Source organism: Morus notabilis, unplaced genomic scaffold (assembly GCF_000414095.1).
Source record: "Morus notabilis unplaced genomic scaffold, ASM41409v2 Scaffold1198, whole genome shotgun sequence".
Lineage (NCBI taxonomy): Eukaryota > Viridiplantae > Streptophyta > Magnoliopsida > Rosales > Moraceae > Morus > Morus notabilis.
The window spans coordinates 199,717-220,092 of record NW_010364924.1 but is presented as its reverse complement, the minus strand read 5'-3'; the positions used below and the strand labels follow the sequence as shown (position 1 = coordinate 220,092).

Sequence of the window (20,376 nt, the reverse complement as noted above, 5' to 3'; positions counted from 1 at the left end):
TTAATTCTTCATCATAAAGAAAAAAGAAAAAAGAAATAAATACTCGGTCTTTTTGAGAAGGAAATTAAATTCAGTTCTAAATTAACGATCAGAAGTAATAATTGGAAATCAACACCCAAAACTTCAAGGCCTGCCATATTGCATGTTTAGAGAAAGAGGTAAGAAGACATAGAGTGCATCATCTGAATTTTCACCCCTTACTCCTATTAAAATCCTTTAAAAAGAAGAACAAACATAATCTTTACGTTATATATATTTGAAGATAAAAAAAAAGAACATAATTATTAACCAAAAATCTGCCTAATTTCTCGAAGCAATATCCAATCTTAGGCCTCGTTCAGTTTTCCTATTCAAGTTAGGATGTGACTTTTTGTAAGAATTTTTATTGTAACAAAGAAATTTAGATATGACTTTTTAAGAGAGCTTTTTACCGTAACAAATTGAAATTGAAAACTTAAATAGGAGAATTGGATGAGGCCTAGATAATTTATAACAAATGTGTACTAAAATAAAAAATAAAAAACGTTTGGATCCATTGCAAAACTTCACATAATAAATCGAAATCTTTGTTACCTTAAAAGGGACCTTATGCCCTGAGATCTCTTTCACACACGCAAGATAATCTAGGTACTTCACCTTTGAGGCTTGCTGTCTCTCAATCTGGTAATCTTTTTTCAAATAAGAGAATTCCAAAACCCAACAATAATCTAATTAATTCATATACTTGTACTGGATTTTCAACTGAGAGTTGAGAAAAACTCCTTCCAGAAGTTGCATGCAAAGCCGATATATATATGAATTGAAAAATTCATTAATATTGAATAAACCCTGTAAAACCCTAATCTACTGAATCATCAATCAGATCCTCTGAAATCAAACGCCAGGGGATCGCCGTAGTCCCAAATACTCGGCGGGCACTCCACGTCATCTATCAACGGCCACATCATCGGCGACACTGGTCCCACCGCCCCGATCGGATCCGGGACCACCGGTGTAACCATCGCCTGCGTGCACAACGACAAGCTCGAGTCCACCGCCCCCACCAAACTACTCACTTGATCATCATGATGATGACTATGATGATCAACATTATACCTGCAATCCTGAACCGTCAGATCATCGCGACGGGCCTGCTGATGATGCTGTGCTTGATCATGTAACAATTGGCCATACTGATGATGATGATTATCATCCACACCACAAGGGTCGACATAACTCGGAAAGTACGAGGTTGTCGCCGTAATAGTAGTAGTAGTAGTACAAGAAGTAGTGGGGTCACCAGCAAAACTCACCATCCCCTCACACACTACCGGATTATGATACGGAATAATATTATACTGTTGCACTTGCACTGGATTGTTATGCACTACCGTACCGACAGTAGTACTAGGATGAACATAACCGCACGGCACGAATCCTGGGGAGGAGGCGAGGAACGGGAGGGCGGAGGCGGCGGCGGCGGCGACGGAAGAGGAGTAAGTAGCGGTGAGGCCGAAGCCGGAGGGGCGAGGGAGAAGAGGACGGAGGGTTTGGGCGGAGGAGGAGGAGGAAGAAGAAGAGGACGTGCCGCGAGAGGACGATTGAGAAGAGGAACCGCCGGAGGGCTGGAGATTGAGCTGAGCTCTGGAGCCGTAGAGGATTATGGCGGCGCGGTCGTATGCGCGAGCGGCGTCCTCGGCGGTGGCGAAAGTTCCAAGCCACTTGCGCGTCCTTTTCCGAGGCTCGCGGATCTCCGCCACCCATTTGCCCCAGCTCCGCTGCCGGACGCCGCGGTAACGGAACTTGCTGTTGTCGGGGCCGCCTTTGCCTTTGCCTTTTCTTCCGGCGGTTTTGGTGGGGGAGGATGGATTTTTGGGTTGGTTTTGATTATCAGTGGAATCAGTTTTATCATTGTTTTGGTGTTGGTGATTGTGATCAGATGCGTCGTCCATAGGGACAAGTGTAGGTGGAACTTTAAAGGTCAAAAAAATGTGCGAATGTGTGTGGTTGGGAAAGAGGGACGACACGCCGTGGCCTCGTTCAGTGTTTTTTTCTCTATTGAGTAGTCATGAAATGGAGAAAGGGTAGAGGTTGATTTTGAATGGCGTTCTTTGTCTAATGGTTGAGGAGGGCGGTGGATTCTCTTTATATATATTTTGCTTTTACTCAGAGAGAGAGAGATTGCTGTCCACTGAAGAAACAGGCCTCGCTCAGCCAGTGCATATTGCTGGGGTTTTGGAATTTGGAACATTAAAATTCACTTATTTTTGGACTTTTAATTTATAATAATTATTATTGGGTTGCTTTTTGCAGAGATTTTGAATGCTTTCTTTCGGGTAATTTCTATGTAACCTGAATAACTTCTTCGGGTCAAAAAGAAAAAAAGCTTTCATACTGTGTTTTTAACTTTCCTTTTTAACTCCAAGAGATTGAAGGAACCCTTATTCATTTGTTCATTTGTATAACTACAATGGTAACATTTTTCGTGTTCCAAATAAAATTTTAACGTGACAAATATATATACATGCTGACACTTTTTAATAATCTGCGGTTGAAACTTAAAACATAAAAGGACGTTGAAGTATAGACAAGCTGACACACTTGATCCCTGCAATGTTGGCATACAGAAGGTCGCACACATATTTATAGCACGAAGTATTGTCAGCGGTTGATATTACCAAAAATTGAAGTATAGACAAGCTGACACACTTGATCCCTGCAATGTTGGCATACAAAAGGTCGCACACATATTTACAGCACGAAGTATTGTCAGCGGTTGATATTACCAAAGAAAAAAGAACGTCAACATAGCAAGGTAAGGGATTTTTCCTTTTTGGATTGGAGAAAGTTGTATATTGGGAGGATCCGACTGTTTGGTGTTTTCCATTTATATGCAAAATGAACTAGTTTAAATTATATTATTATTCATTGGGTTGGTGCAATAATTTCGGCGCCCCCTGCAGCCAGAAAACCAAGATGCCTCTCCACTACTCTGTGGCCGCTTCTTTGGTTCTTTATTGATAGGATCACTTCACTTCTCAAACAGCTTGCTTCATCAAGAAGCTACGTGATCCCTTGCAGGCACAAAGCTATATATCATCCAAATTAATCTTTTACACATAACATAGCCTTCTCAATTAGCATAAAAAAGGAAAGACCTGTCTTGTAGGAAATGCTGTTTCTGTGTATTGGTATTTGAAGAATGTTTATTGCGTTTCTAAAATGTGGCTAGCTACCCTTTCTGTGGGCACGTTTTACATTTTTAGAATCAATCATTGACCTTTTCCAGCTATATAGGGACTAGGGATGTTTTTAATTTGATAAAGGGTTATTATAATTTTGTTAGTCCTTAGATTTTGAGTGTCCTGATATTTTTGATATGTTATTCTTTAAACCTTTATTTTTTTACAGTTTTGATTTTTTTGACTAAAATTGACTAGAGTATTTTTTTGGGTTTGGACGTATATAGCTAGGTTGGTGGTGTTCGAGATTCGACCATATTGAAACGTACACTACTTTGAAAACGCACTACATATATGTTTTTCATTTTCATACGGAGATGTTGCATTTTTATCTCTTTCTTTTCGTTTAATATTTCATCTTCGCTTGTTACGAGGGGTGAAAGTCCAGTAGGTGGGTTGGTGTGTATCAGGCAGTTTGGGTTTGGGAACGCCAATGTGAACTTGAACCGCTGGTTCGGTTCAAGGGCGGGCTGCCGGGTTGTTTGTTTGACTACGACAGTATAAAAGGCATAAAAATCAAACTCGTTTGACCAAATTGAAGATTTTTAGATACATATATATATACACACGTTAACATATATGGCATATAAAGAAATTAAGAAAAGCGATTAATTAAGAAGAGCATGAATGCGTATATCAAAATAACATCGGGAACAGAAACGAGAGAGTTCATTTCTTAATGTTTATCTTTACTTTTTCTCCCATTTTCATAATTCTTTTATTTGATTAAAATCATAATAGTGTGTAGTTGAACGATAATTTACTCGTGTATATAAAGAGATATCTTCAATATCTAATTGATGATAAAGTTATTATATGTGTAACATTTGTAAGGTAGAAAACCGTCAAAAAGTCGTAATACATTTAAAAACGGTGATTATAATGAGTTTTTCATTTGTAATTATTAGCTCCCCAAATAAAAATTCCAGACTTCCGCAATAACTTAAATCCAAAAGAGTAAACAATGAGCATGAAGAATATCACAAATAATCATGTGCATAGTTTTATTAAGGGCCCTTGTTTTTAGTAATAGGGCACGTTATTTATCCAAAGTAAATAAAGGTAACTACTGTAACACATAATTTGAAAGAAAAACTTGAGTTGCATACTTTGATCTTGAACCTTTCATCGCAAGACGATTGCTCCAAAGACAGGAAAAGGATAATATATAAAAGCGGTTGGCTGCACTGCAATCATCGAAGGAATTTGAAGTGGTTGATATATATATATATATATATTACAAATAGGGATCAATTGATATTGTTTCCAACTTGCTTCATGTGTTTCGAATTTCTCTCATAAAAAGACAGACTAGATGATTTATTTTTTGATAGCCTGGACAATTTACCGTCGCTTTTGCGATTACATACACACAACTGTGCATAAAAAGACAAAAGGTACTTTGTTTTAAATTTTATACTATTCTCTTCACATTATTATATCTTCAAATTTAGAAATTGTATATATATTCTTGACAAAATAATTAAGAAAAAAAAGGGAATAGCCTGTGTAATTGAATAATTTAAACCGATTACCTTATTTAATTTGATAATTTGCTTCCTCAACTTACAAAACTGTTATGAATATATATGTTTATATATTTTAATTAGAACTTACAAAATTGTTGTGTATGTGCTCATTTATCAATTAATTTTATGTTAATGTTCCGTCGAACGTGTTTTCCATTACTAATTTTACCTGATTATCTTCAAAATAGGACATATTAAAATAATTTTATAAATTAAGGGAATAAATTTTCAAAATTAAAAATTCAAGAGTTAAATTATCTAAACCCCACCAATTCGGGAATAAATAAGCATTAAGCAAAGTAGTACTTTTTATTTAAACTAAAAAGGAAAAACCAAGTAACCATCTTTAACAAGGAGACTTATCATTTGGGTATATTATTATAATTAGGTACATATAACCTTTTCTTTTTTTTTTTTTTTTTTGCTGTAAAGATGTACATGTAAGATTTGCCCTAATGTGTGAGAGAATTGCATGCAGAAATGACGTGGCTGGACAGATGAGGAGCCACAGAGTCAAGTCCACGAGAGTTGTTTGAAGCAGTAGTACAACTGATCAGCATGTGAGGGCCAGCACAGTAGTACGCCTCGGGAATCGAAATCACAACAAGAAAACAGGCCAGTGGGAACCCCATTTTAGACCCAAGAAATAAAAATTAGATCAGACAATTTCTGATACATTATAACAAACGCTCGACCGATCTGATGGCAAAAATTAGGTGCACTTTTTGCTGTTCTCTGTCTCCCATTTTGGATTTGGGAGAGTGAGCTTGTAAGGTTGGAGGGGAGCTGTTCCAATTAGAAACCACCCTCAACACATTATTATATATTTCTTATTTTTTTATTTTATTTTATTTTTTTTAACTATATATTGAGTAAAAATTTAAGCTCCATTCATTTCACCGATTTGAGTTTAGAATTTAAATTTTGTTAAGTAAAAAACTCTCAGAAACAGTTACATCAAACTTTTTTATTACAGTAAAAAAGTTTCACATAAAGTCACATCTCAATTTAAATTAAAAATTTGAATCAGCGAACTAAACGGACTGTTAATGTTCATGTGATTGCTAACTCTATTTTCCCCTTTCTCTGTGTATAATACTTGGCTCTTTTTTCTTTTGTTCGCCGTTTAAACTAATATATGAGGTGATGAATAATAACCTGACTACATCGGACGTACATATAGAAGTGGGGAAGATATTCAATAATAAAAAATAAAAAATAAAAAGAAAAAAGAAGTGGGACAGATTATTGCGGAAGGCTGTAAGAAACTTGAGTACGAGTCGGTCGATATTGTAGGACGTGCATGCACATGATATTGTTGCATATAGAATGATGAAGCCTTTTTTGGGAGTAAAGGGGCTAGCCAACTTTATAGTATAAGAAAATCTTTAGGGATTTTGGGGGTGACCCTTGATGATAAAAGATAGGTAATTGCAAAATTCTTATATATATATATATATATGTATGTATATATATAAGAAAATGGGTTAAGAGTTGGTACTAGGTAAATTGATTCCATAAGGAGTAAGGAAAAAAGAGAGAAAATAAATGACGTACAAAAGGAAGAAGAAGGAGGCATGACATTGTGGATATCGAGGAGAACTGCATTGGAGGAGGAACTGAAGAAACCAAAGGCTACGTCCAAAACAAAATTGTCAATGTCCATTCTCGCCTTGATGATTTAGGGTCCGTTTAGTTCTCTGATTCGAGTTTTTAATTCGAGTTGAGATGTGATTTTATGTTAGAGCTTTTTACTGTAGCAAAAAAGTTAGATGTGATTGTTTGTGAGAGCTTTTTACTGTAGCAAAACTCAAATTCTAAACTCGAATCAACGAAATGAACGGACACTCATGTGAATGAAATATTCGATGGAGTTTATTCTCATGTTGGCACACGCTTTATCGAGATTCGTGACTTTATTCAAGAAGGTTCCCATCAATTGAACATGAGAAGGACAGTGGCGGAGGGAGGTGAGGCCCAGAGGGGGCATATGCCCCCTCTGGATTTTTGATATTTAAATTTTAGTATATGTTTTCTCAAAGCCTTTTCATATATGCCCTCTTTATCAATAAAAATTTCAAATATATCCTCACAAAATTTAATCTCAAATTATTTGATTTCTTCATATTGTTCTTTTGATCTTTTCCTATTAAATCTTATATTTTTAAATGTACCTAATTGATTTTTTTTCTCTAATTTATTCTTATGAAAACAATTTTTCTTTCAAATTAGTCCCTTCTAAATTATTTTTAGATATAATCTAAGCTATATAAAAATGATCCATTAAAATATTTTTTTCTCAAAATGTGTCCCTAATTAAGAATTTTTTTTTTCCAAACAATCCTCTCAATTATGACTTTCTCACACATACATTTTCTCTAATTTGCCCCCGTTGAAGTAATATGTATTTATTCATATGTGCCCTATATACTTAAAGATCTTTTCTTGTACCCCTTCTGGCACTTGCAACAACTATTTTCTCATAGCTATTATGTGCCAACTAAATAGTTTTTCTTATCTAATTTTCTTGTTAAAGTATTTATTACTCAAGTATGTTTAATAGTCTATACATATATACTACTCATCCAAAAATATTAGGAGTTGATTTTATTAGCATTTTTACGTTTTTAGTTTACGCCCCCTTCTTAATCAAAATTCTGGCTCCGCCACTGTGAGAGGATATTGTCAACTCCTTGAAGTTGTAGTTGAAATCATTTGTTCATCTTAATTAGTTGTTTTTCTGTTGATGATAAAAAGGAAAGAAGCTGTATTTGCACTTTGGTAAATTGCTTTAGTTGTTGAATTAGAAACTTTGTACTTGTTGACAAAATCCAAGTTCCTCAAATTTTCATCCAACATGTACAAATTATCCTCACCTAGTCTTGGATTATATAAGTGAGAGTTTTATTAAATTCTTGTTTTAATTAATTTTGTTCTCAATGCATACGCATTTTGATTTTACAAAATTGTATAAAATGTTTACAAAAGTTTTCTAAAGGGATGGAAAGTATTTAAACAAATTTGTTAGGTAAACCGGTGAATTAGTTCAGTCAACCAGTGGGCTATTGGACTTTGGATTTACCAGTGCTCTCGGCCTTTGTCTGATCGACCAGTGGACGATGTACGGTTGTACTGATACTATTAAAACGGCCATAATTATAAACGCTGGCCAGTGAGACAAAATCAATGTTGTGACGAAACTATTGCAAATGCTCCAAATTTGTCTCATGCTTCTTCAAAGCAAAACTCTACCATTTATTTATTCTTTGATAAACTCTACCATTTATATTCAATCATACGTTGGAAAGATTATTGAATGCTCAAAACTTTCATATCCAAAATCCAAGATTGTAGGTTACCGAACGCTTAAGAATTTGGCGTGGAAAGAATTGTCGACATCATAAGTTAAATTTGGCGGTTCATGTAAAGGGCTTGGTGATACTTGGGGAAACAGATCAACATTTGTACTTGGAGAGATTTTGAAAAGAAAATCTCTCCAAGAAGAATGATATAATGGAAGAGATCAAGTAGCGATGTTTTAGCAATAATAGATCTAGGCGTATTGCTGAACCTTTATAGAATTATGCTTATACTCTCTATCTCTAACTCATCAATTATTCTAATCTCTTATTTTAGGTGTTGTTTGATCAATTGAATTAAATCTATGTGAGTTCAAAATGATAACAAGTTATTATATATAATGTGATTAAGTGATTTATTAACATATTAAGATTTGGCATTCTGAGCACTTTTGGTCACTTGAAGATTTAGTTTAATTTTTATTGTTTGTCTAAATTGTGTGATTAAAACACCCTTTCAAATAATTATATAAGTTCAAAAAATTGTTGTTTGGAGAGTTGTGGAATTTTTACAAATCATGGCCTATGTGCGATTTCTAGTATACATAATTTATAGTAAATAGCATTTTTATGAAATTAGATTAAGTAATTAGTAGATTTTAAAATATTTGAAGTAAAAAACAGTAAAAAGACATAACTTTTCTATTTAGGACTATAAAAAGATCTTTTACTATGTAAATTTTTATTTACAACTCATAAAAAGATTTTTTAATCATATAATTTTTTAATTATTACTACTTACTTCAAATAGTTTTAGTTTTAAAATCTATTATTCACTTAAATTATTTACCTTGAATATGCTCCCCTTGTGGTATTACCCCTATGGACTCTAGTATATATTCAGGCTCTTTGTTTCCCTCAAGCCGATAGGCCCAAATACTTTGAATCTTTTAATAGTTGGGATTACTCCAAAATTTCACATTTATTTTCACTTTACCCCTTAATTTTTTAAATATTTTACTTTTCCTCCAACGTTTGAATTATCTTCACTTAACCATTCCATTACAATACTCATTGAAAACAATCAATATGGAATATTTTAAGAAGTAACATTTTCAAGATTTTATGACCCTAGAATAGAAAATTGGCAAATTATAAAGTGGAACCCCTCAAATACTTCCACGGTGAAATCTTTGCTTCTGATCGTTTGATTAAATTTTTAACAGTTAAATCTACGCATGCCCATATCAAAAATTTATAGCGCATTGCATATATCTGTTCTCTCTAAAAATGACCGTTGAAAAAGTAATTCAACTGTCAAAACAGAGGCTCCACCGGTGGAAGTTTTTTTGGGTTCCATCGGCTGCCAAAATTTTAGGATTTTCATCTCCTTGGCATTAGTGTCATTGTTTAGCTTTAGTTTGCTGTTAACCAAAATTCTAGAAAATTGAATTAAGTGAGACTAATTTTAAAATTTGGAGTACTTCTCAAATATATATATATATATATATATATATATATATATATATAATACGGAGAAGTGATGTCAAAACTTTTAATATCAAAAGAAAAGTGAGAATGTGCATATGGGTGTAAAGTTTGGGCACAAATGGAAATAACCCTAATAGTTAGTACACGATCATGAATATGATCATCTCGTCTTCCTCCTGCATATACAATATGAGTCTCTAATCTATCGTACAACGCTCTCACAAAACAGTACAGTACTTCCTCACACCAAAAGCCAAGGCCTGGTTTAGAATTGATCTCGTTTTTATTTTTTACATTTTTTTAAAAAAGAAAAAATGAAAACTTTTTTAAAACAACGTTTGATGCAATAAAGATAAAAAATAAAAATGAAAATAATTTTTTAGTTTAGTGTAAAATGAGAGAGAAATAAAAAATGACTTTTAGTCGTTTTTTATTTTTTATTTTCGTTTTCTCCTCTCTCGAGCAGAGAGAGAGATATTACTGAGTTTTTTATACTGAAAATATTATCTTGATAAAAATACAAAACGCATTTTTAAAAATGATTTCTGTCTGAGATTGAAAACGTTTTCATTTTCATTTTCATACAAAAAACAAAATCATTTTGGAACGAGTTTCAAACGTTCCAATACTTTTCAATATGTTATGGTCTCGTTCATTTCACCAATTCGAATTTTCAATTCAGTTTTACCATAGTTAAAAGCTCCCACAAAAAATTACATCTAATTTTTTCTGCTACAATAAAAAGCTCTCACATAAAATAACATCTCAACACGAATTGAAAACTCAAATTCGTGAACTGAACAGATTGGTCCTATTGACTAATAACCTTATCTCCAATAAACTCAACAAGAGAAATGATAGCGAAATTTTTTCTGTCACTTTTTTTGTCATTTTTTGCATACACTGTGTAAACTGTTTTACACGTGAACTTTATTAACATAATATGTTATTATTTAAACAAAAAATGAGACAGTGAAGTGAACACAAAAAGTGACAAAAATGATAACAAAAAAAATGACACTATCATTTTTCAACTCAATATATATCTATGTGTCACCCAAGAAAAAGATTGGAATTATAATTATGTAAAAGAATCCAATCCGTCTACGTGATGTCATTTGGGTATAAACTTACATAACCAAAGAATCAAAATGGAACTATCGTGTCCATGTCTAAGATTGGCAGCTTGTCAATTTTTGCTTTAATTTTTTACTTAAAAACGTGTTGTTCAAGGTTTGCTCTTTGCATGACCAATGACGAGGGCCAAAGATGCCCTAGTAAAACTCTTTGCAAAGTTTGCATGGAGCAATAGAAGAAGCTTCTCATGAAGAGTGAAGAAACCTGTTTTTCATTACAGAAAAAATGGAATCAGCGTGGCGAATTTTGAAGAAGCTGAGAGAGGAGAAAAACTGGGGATGTACTGATCTCCTCATTCGTTATAACTTATACGCGACAGAGAAAAAGAAAGAGAGAGAGAGAGAGAGAGAAAGGGTGTTGCTAAAATTGTCATTCATTAATCTCTTCGATCACCGTTTGGGAATCAATTTACCCCTATTTTTTTCCCAAAAAAAGGAAGATTAAAAAAAAAAAGTCAAAGAAGCCTATAAAGTCAACGGGTGAGCACTAACAAACAATCAATCAGGTGGTCCTCACGTGCACAACTGGCTCCTGATCAGGTACTCGTACTTGTCAACGGCGCTGGTGGGGACCGCCACCATCACCCTCACGGCGTCTTTCTGATCCGTCACCGGCAGAAACAGGCAGTACCTATCACAACATATGGGCCCCACGTGGGCCGGCCTTCCCATCCCGAAGTCAACCCTCTCCAGGCCCAGCCTTGACCACTGCGACACTATCAGCACCCCCACCGGATCCGGGCACGTGCCGCCGCTCGCCACCGCCTCCGTCACCGCCCTCACGCGCTCGTTCCCCACCCTCTCCTTCGCAACCTTCACCAATCCCGAGGCGTACGACAACCCTCTCTCTGTCAGCTCCCTAACTGTGCTGACGGCGCATCCCAGAACGAACGCGTTGCCGTAGTAACCCGGCGGGAGACTCGGCCTGACTCGGTTCCGTACGTTGACGCTGAAAAGAAGCTTCAGTACTTGGTTCGGTGGTAGGTTCAATGCCTTGGCCCAGCTCCTCCACACGTGCGCCGTGAGAACCTCGAACGACGTGAACGATAAGTGGGACCCACCGGCGATATTCTTCAGCTCGAAGAGAGATCTCCTGTTGAACACAAACGACGTCGGAACGAGTCGCTCGGTCGAGAACCGAGCCATGAAGTTGCAATGGTCCAGGACCGAGTCGAACTCGGGGAGATGAGTGATGTTATTATAGGGCCGTGGATGCGGGTCCAATAGGTGGCGGGCCCAGATGGGCCTCGGTTTGGACTCGGTCAACGACTTTTTCCCGACTGCCAACTCTGCGAGCAAGTTGAGAAAATCGGCGCTCCCGATCCCGTCGCAGATGCAGTGGTTGAGGCCGACGCCGAGGGCGACACAGCCGTCGCGGAGCAATGTGAGCTGGACGACAAGCGGTGGGGCCCCCATGAGAACGTCCGCCACGTGTACGGAGAGGAGCTTCCGCCAGCTGGCCACGTTGCGTGGGGCCCTCTCGAAGTCGGACACGCTGCGTTCCGATACGGCCTCGATGAACACCGCGCCCTGGGCCCGGCAGACGACTTCTAAAACGCCCGAGCCGTCGGGGTTGGGCCGGACTCTCCCGGCAAGCGGGTAGTACGGGACCAGGGCCTTCGATAGGGCCGACTTGACGCGGGCCGCGGCGGAGTCCTGGTCGGTTCCGGGCCGGGCCTTATAGATGAGGAGGTACTCGATGGTGAAGCGAAGGAAGAGTTGGGAGTCAATGGCAGAGAGAGTGAGATTATGAGATGGAGTTGGTTCCGATGGAGTCACCACCACTGCTTCTTTGATGCGCTCGGAGCTTCCCATGATCAACTATTAAGAGAGAGAGAAAGAGAGAGAGAGTGGAGAAAAAAATGAGTTGGAATTTGGAGGGACGTGGCTTTGTAAAGAGGTGGGTTTTGGGTTGGTTGTATTATAAGAGAGAGAGAGAGAAGAGAGAGAAATATAATTGTACGTTTTGTTTTCGTATTATTATTGGTGTAGTGATTATTGATATTATTGTAAGGTAGTGACCCATGTGTATCTTTTGCTGTGTCTGAACTGTGAAAGATTTGTGCCAAGATTCTCCGGGCATTGCTTTATGGAAAAAAAGAAAAATTATACAAATTTTATGAAAGACCAGAACAAAACAAATAATAATAATAGATTGGCTTTGCTTTCTGTCTGTTCGGAGGGTTAAGGGTGTGTGTGATAGCTAATCTTAATAGTTACATGATCTTATTTAGTTTGTCAATTTGAATTTTTAATTTGAATTAAAATATAATTTTATATAAAAGTTTTTAACTTTAACAAAAAAATTTAGATGTATCTATTTTTAAGAGCTTTTAATTATAATAAAATTAAAATTAAAAACTAAAATCGGTAAAATGTACAAGGTCTAGACTCCGTTCATTTTACCGATTTGAGTTTTAAATTTGAGTTTTGTTATAGTAAAAAACTCTCAGAAACAATCACATCTAACTTTTTTACTATAGTAAAAAAGCTCTCACATAAAGTCATATCTCAACTCAAATTAAAAACTCGAATCAGTGAATCTCAATTCAAATTAAAAACTCGAATCAACCGTAATATATAGGGCTGGCAATATGGGTCACGACACGACTCGAAAACAACACGAATTTTGCGGGTTAGGGTTGAGAAAAAAGATGTTCGGATCAGAATTGAGTCGACCTGAAATTGACACGAAAAACACGGCTTAATTTTGAGTTAGACCCGTCTAACCCGAACACGACACGAATTTTGCGGGTTAGGGTTGAGAAAAAAGAGGTTCGGGTCAGAATTGAGTCGACCTGAAATTGACACGAAAAACACGGATTAATTTTGAGTTAGACCCGTCTAACCCGAACACGACACGAAACTCGTAAAAAACTAAAAAATACATATATTTTTCATTTCATATTTTAATTTTTTTTTTTATGAACTTGTGATATCATGATAGTTATAGTCAAAATCTTATACTATTATTTGCTTAATTTCAATGGATGTTATTGTAATTTAGTGTGTTATGAATTTTAAGTTATTTCTAGTATGTAAAAAACTAAATAAAAGTACACAATTTTTGTGTCAATTTCGGATTCACGGATTAATTTCGTGTCACGAGTCATTTTCGGGTAGTGTCATGTTAACTCGCAAAGTGATCGTATCGTGTTCGTGTTGTGATTTTTAAAAAATTTTATGTCACGAATCGTGTTCATATTAACTACAAATTAAAAAAAATAATTAAAATATAATATGTGACACGAATTGACACCCTGCCCCGTTCACTTTGTTGATTCGAGTTTAGAATTCGAGTTGAGATGTGATTTTATGTGAGAGCTTTTTACTGTAACAAAAAACTAGATGTGATTATTTATGAGAACTTTTTACTGTAAAAAAATTTAAATCAGCGAAATAAACGGACCTAATATATACTCTCACTCTATTTCTCTCTCTGAGCTCAGTATTTACGCGGTGCTTTTCATGTTGTTGGTTTTGTTTTTGCTCTTTCTTTTTTTTTTTTTTTGGGACAAAGAAGTTGATGGACGTGGATGCTGATACCTGTCTAGTTCATGTCTGTGGTATCTTTTAGCAAATTAGATTGATATTAAATATTGTGAAGAGTGCATGGAAAAATTTGTGTGGATCAAGATTATCGGAAGGGCCTTTTTTTCTTTTTTTTCTTTTCTTTTCTTTTTTTTTTTTCGATGGGGTCTATGAGGGGAAAGTTTTAGGAATTGGTTTTTATCCTTTTTTTTTATTCCTTTTTCTGTGTTGGACATTCCGTAAGCTGCAAAATAAAGCAGGATTGATTTGGAACGGTATTTTAGGAAGATGCACCCCTTGATATAAAACATTACATTATTGTTTATGTGGAAAGGGGCCAGGATGTCGATGGACCCATGAAGCTACTTTGTTTGTACTGCCTACTTACCTATTATATATATATATATATAGGCCATATAAACATGCAAGTTTGTCAAGAATAATAATTATCTGTCGAGTAAGGCTACAATACATGTTACAGTTTAAAAATATACGTGTAATCTAAAAATCTTTTGGGCTTATTTTTTTGAGCGAAAAATTCAAAAAAATACAATTCGAGTTATAATTTTATTTAAATTTATATTTTTTTAAGTTTAAATTTGAGTTTAAACTCGAGTTTATGACTAAAATTCGAGTTTAAGTTTCCCCTTCAACTCGAGTTTAGAAACTCAAACTCAAATTAATGAGCAATATTTTTTTTATTCTTAAAAATGTTATAACTTTTTCGTTTTAATTCTGATTGAGATGATTTTTTTTCTATGCGTTGACATTGAAAAGAAGAATAAAACCTGACCCATATACCCTATTAAAATTTTTTATCAGCATTGAGTTTTTATTAAAATACTATCTGAATACAAATTCAAGTTTTGACTCACTCAAACACAAACTCAAAAAGATTCTTATCTCAAACCATAACTCAAATGTATACAACCAAACACAAGCTCAAGTTACAAGTTAAACTCAAATTATAACTTAAATTCAACTCAAGAATTATACTCAATTTAAACTCTAAAAGAACAAGCCCTTTATTTTTTTAAATGATGAGGATTAGAAACAGTTTGATCCTTTTAAAATTTTCTACCTTTAGATCTTTAATTGTACGTTCGGAATATCCGTTGCTATGTATATTTCGTAACATTAAATATAATCAAAATCACCTTTAAATAAATAAATGCAAAACTGACAGAGTCATGCAAATCTGATTATTACAAATAGTAGATAGATGAACTAATTAAGGCAAATATCAATATGCAATAGGTAATTTTTGAGAAGATATCATTAACACGCAATTTACGAGACGACACTTTTAATGACGTCTTTAAATCTTCCACTAATTTTAATGATGGTTTTTAAGAACCGTCTCCGGATTAAGAGTCGTTTAATGATAAATTTGTTATAATTTTGACGGTTTAAAATAAAAACCTATTATTAAGTATTTTTTAATACATGTTGGAATCAATCGTACTTCTATGCAACAATCTTAAAGTCACAATCAAATCTGGTTCTTTGCTATCTTGGAGATGAAACTCAAATTGTTATATATGATTCTATGAACTAAATGAATTCATACTAAAGCTTTATTCTAAATGAAAATTATATAGGAAGAAAATCATGCTAAAGGACAAATAATATAACCGTATGAAAAGGATCAACTAAAGGAGATGAATTAACACCTTTAAAAATTTGCATATGTTTTCAAAATAATGATTGATTGTTATGATGAGTTGGCAGATGTTTTGATAAAATTAATGATTTGGTAGATCTTACATATCTTGGACAGTCACCCGTTTCAATCTTTATTATTTTTGAATTTTTAAGAACATATTAATTAACAATGCTTGGTTAATTAGTATATCCATAAAAAAAATGTAGCTCTTTTTATTTCTTTTCAATAGTACTCCTGATTAGAAAACTTTATCAATCTAACAAGCACAATTTAGTATAAAATATATATCGTCAACCAATAAATAAACAGTAAGATTTTCTCGGTGGGCTATCCAAAATAATATCTGTTATATTTAATCTATTCATCTATAGTCGTTAGAGAATACAATTCAGAATTGGGATGCATGTATTAATGTACATTATCAAAACATAATTCAGGAATTAATATTAAAGTAAAACTAATTCAACTTAATGTGAAATCAATTTCCTTAATCATAATATATATATATATATATATACAGAAATCAGGATCCTGGAAGCATCAAAATAGCAGGTGGTACCGAGACACGCCTGTGCCTGACGTGACACTGGACCCCATTTTTTTTATCGCACGGTGATATGGGTTCACACTAATAAAGCATCTGATCTACCATGGATTTTGCACTTTCCGAAATTCTATGTTCTAACTAACAATTGGATGTGTTGTATAACAATTATTAATTAGCTTAGACTAGCTCCAAGAATATGTATCAATGTTTCTTTGGTTTTAATTTCTCCGACTCAGAGAATATTGTGTGTGTTTACCTAAGTTATAAAATGTTTCTAGCTTTCTTTTTAAAAAAAAAAAAAAAAAAAAAAAAAACTGTGTACTGTTTTATTGACTATGCATGGCTTGACGTGAAAGACTTACAAAATTTTTCATTGTTTGTATCCTGACAGTTTCATTTTGCTAATTTTTTTTTTCTAGTTTAATTAATTTTGTTGGAGTGCATGGGAAAAGGACAAAAGGTACATGAAAAATAAATAAATAAATAAATGAACATGTAATTAGTAGAGCAACTATTAAGGGAACAAGAAAAAATGCGAATAAGAATTAATACTACACTTCTTTTTGGTAAGAAATTAATACTACGTACTTCTTTAGAAAATACAAGCAGCTGCTTGGAATTTTGATAATGATCGTGCCCCTAATCAGATTAAAGTAGTATATATATGCTTAATTTCAAGAATTTTAAATTCTCTAGGAATTATATATGTTAGTTTTGTAAAGAAGATATTGTCCCCTGGTGTGTGGAATATGATATACATAGGTAAAAGCAGAATCTGAGCACTATATATATATATATATATATTCAAATTTTCATATATAAAAAAAAATTGATGTGATAGGGTTTAGGGAGGATATATCGTTATGTCTCCTACTTGGAACTTAAATCATTTCACAAAGACAATATTACCTTCAAATTTCCCTTTATTCCTCCGGCAGATATGGACTACGGAGCAGTACTACTGCATAGACTTTGATGACATTAAAAACACACACACACACACACACACACACACACATATATACACCAGATTTGGCATCGATTCGAATATTGAAATTTCTCTAGGTATCCTAATTATAAATATTCTTCATATATAGTTCCTCTTACTTGATTGTTAACATCTTTTTTTTTTTTTTTTTTTTTTGTTGTTTCAAAATCTTTCTGATCAATAATGCCAGCTGAGGTAGTACATTATAAATGATGGAATAATTGACATTTTATAATATATATCTCTCTTGGAATTTTTATCTTCTATCTTTTTCTCGAATATTTCTTAGAATGTTAATCAAGCCAAACAAACCCATCTAAAACTGAGATATGATGTGTTAGTTATGATCCATGTGGGGTCCCAATTAAGGGCATTGAGTGTACAGTTCTTAACTTCCATTATAAACTCCTGCTTGTTTCTTTTGACATCTATCATGAGTCATGAAATGAAGTTTTGGAACGAACATGCTACAATTTCTTTTTCAACAGCTTAGATAATTCTTTTCCCATTATAGTACTAGCTGATGATTGATCTATAATATATCACATTCCAAAAATACTTTATCCCAGTTTTCACACCCAAAATTTATATAGGCCTTGTTCTCACTCCTCGGATATGTCGCTTTTTTATTTATTTTTAGGTTACAGTTTTTAGATTAACATTTCTATATTGTATTATAATTTACTTAGATATTTTGTGTGAAATAATTAGCACATAAATTTCTATAGTTAGCCGGTCGGCGATAACAATTTTGCTGATATGTACGAAGAAAATAGGATAATAATACTATATGTATGGATGAGCTGGCAGCTGCCTTGAGGTGTTTTTGGTCCATTAAATATTTTTGTAGCTATATATATTTTTAATTTCATAGTCATAGACTTAGGAGTAGGAGAGGTAACGTATGCCTATTTCAAAAACAGGATTTTCTTGCAATTAGCACATGGCATGCTTGGATGGTTGAACCAAATTTATGATCTTTTCTTGCTTTTAATTTGCTTGGTAAGCATATCATATGCCTCAGCCTTATAGCCTCACCCTTTAATTGCGTAAATAAGTTATGGAAATGCAAAATCTTGGCATGTGATCCATTAGATTTTGTTTAACAAAAGGATCACATGACCCCTTAGGCCAGAACTCTCTCTCTCTCTCTCTCTCTCTCTATATATATATATATATACACACACATATACAGATTGCTTTGTAGATTTACATGCTATTAGCTAATACCTACAAATCAATATTATCTTAATTGTTAAAGAAACTAAGGCTTTGATATTCCCGAGCGATAAAAGTTACATGTGGCTTCTAATTGATTAGTTGAAATAACGTGGTAATCAGCTCACTTTTTAATTTATCCCTTTTGAATGCCAATAAGAAAAATTCTTCACCTCTTTTTCAACCAAAAAAACAAAAAAACTTCACATTCAACCTTGACCTCTCACGAGAGCTAAGTAGTTATATTGTGCCCTAATTTTTTATTGATTGCCGATTGGCAATTTTAAAGTCATGACATAAGTTCTGTATCCCAATTACCAGTAGAAAGTTGACATGTTCATCATGATTACACACATATCGGGCACAATGTAGTAGTGCCCCAATAAAAATGTATTATCTTAATAAAGAAGGAAAAGATCAATTGCCATTTGCAACTTTTAATGGGCGTCACTAACACCTTTTCTTTGGTTAAGATAATGATATGTGCTCAGACATTAATATAAAGCAAATCTAGTATAATTCCGACCATACTGGCCTTCGTTGGAGTAGATAAAAAGGGATCAGATGGGTTGTCCATGCATCTATTTTCGAGCCCCCACTTTCCCTTCAGAGTTCAGACAGAAGAGAGATCAAAAATTATTTTAAAATTAGATAAAAAGGGATTAGAAAACAGTTAATAAACTACAAATTGCCATGATAAAAAATTATTTTAAAATTAAATTTATATACTATTATACGTACCTTAATTATACGCGTGTAAGCCTTAATTAAAGACACCAATAATTGGTCCAAAACCATTGTCCTACTTCTTCAATCTCAATGGCTTCAAAGAATGTAATAGGAAACTACTCAAGCAATACTCGTTGGATCAAGTACTATTGTTTTGTTTCAAGTAGTGTGTTTTGTTTTTGTTTCACTTTTAACTTGGGAACTAAATAAAAAAGATAAAGAATTGATGGCCACTAATAGGACCCACCAATGCCGAGGAAGTACTAATTATGTTTTAGGTAGTAAGATGGGACTGATTTTGTTGTGTTTTTAAACACTAATTATCTTTGCAAACGACATGATTAGATGGGATGTCCTGTCTTCTAATTAAGGAAGTGATAATCTTCATAAGAAAAGAATAATGTTGAAGTGATAATCTTCAGTGGTTTGGCAATATTTATCCGCTATGTACATGCATAAAGATTCCTTCAAGAATTGAATTAATATTGCAAACTTTTGAGGAGATCATATAAATATCTCGAACTAATTCTATGACTCATGTACAAAGGTAGATCATGAGGATCACGATATATATGAATTTACTTTGCTTCCCCATTTTCCTTTCCCGTTTTGTTTTATAAGGCCTTTATTAAATTAATTGGTGGGTCCAGCTAGTTGTAGTACTTCTGTAGATTCCACTTATATATATATATATATATATATATATATATATGTACACATCATAAGTGATGAAATCACATAACCATATATTGATTTGTTAGGGAAAAAAATGACACAAAAGGAAATTTGTTAAACTGGGGAAATAATATTGGAAAGGCATGAAGGCATCAGAATATCTCTATTTACTTGCCGACTGGGGGGGTATGTGGTAATCCGTGGAGGTGTCAACTTATAAGCTGGTCATGTCTTCAATGCACAACCAGTCTATATTGATGTGAAAATGATAATGACCAGGACATAACCAGAGATTCCCTTGTCAAATCCCAGCTTTTCTTCCTGAGAATATACCTTTCTCGCCACT

The 20,376-nt window shown here is 34.2% G+C and overlaps 2 protein-coding genes across 2 annotated transcripts; both read right to left on the bottom strand.

The window, feature by feature from the left end:
- Positions 1-854: 854 nt before the first annotated feature.
- LOC21393218 (ethylene-responsive transcription factor ABI4) lies at positions 855-1,931 on the bottom strand. Its single transcript, XM_010107133.1, has one exon. It carries the CDS (start codon positions 1,929-1,931, stop codon positions 855-857), a length of 1,077 nt encoding a protein of 358 aa, XP_010105435.1.
- Positions 1,932-11,099: 9,168 nt separating this feature from the next.
- On the bottom strand, positions 11,100-12,548 carry LOC21393217 (fatty alcohol:caffeoyl-CoA acyltransferase). Its single transcript, XM_010107132.2, has one exon. The coding sequence runs from the start codon at positions 12,489-12,491 to the stop codon at positions 11,190-11,192; it is 1,302 nt and encodes a 433-aa protein (XP_010105434.1). The 5' UTR covers positions 12,492-12,548; the 3' UTR covers positions 11,100-11,189.
- Positions 12,549-20,376: the final 7,828 nt, after the last annotated feature.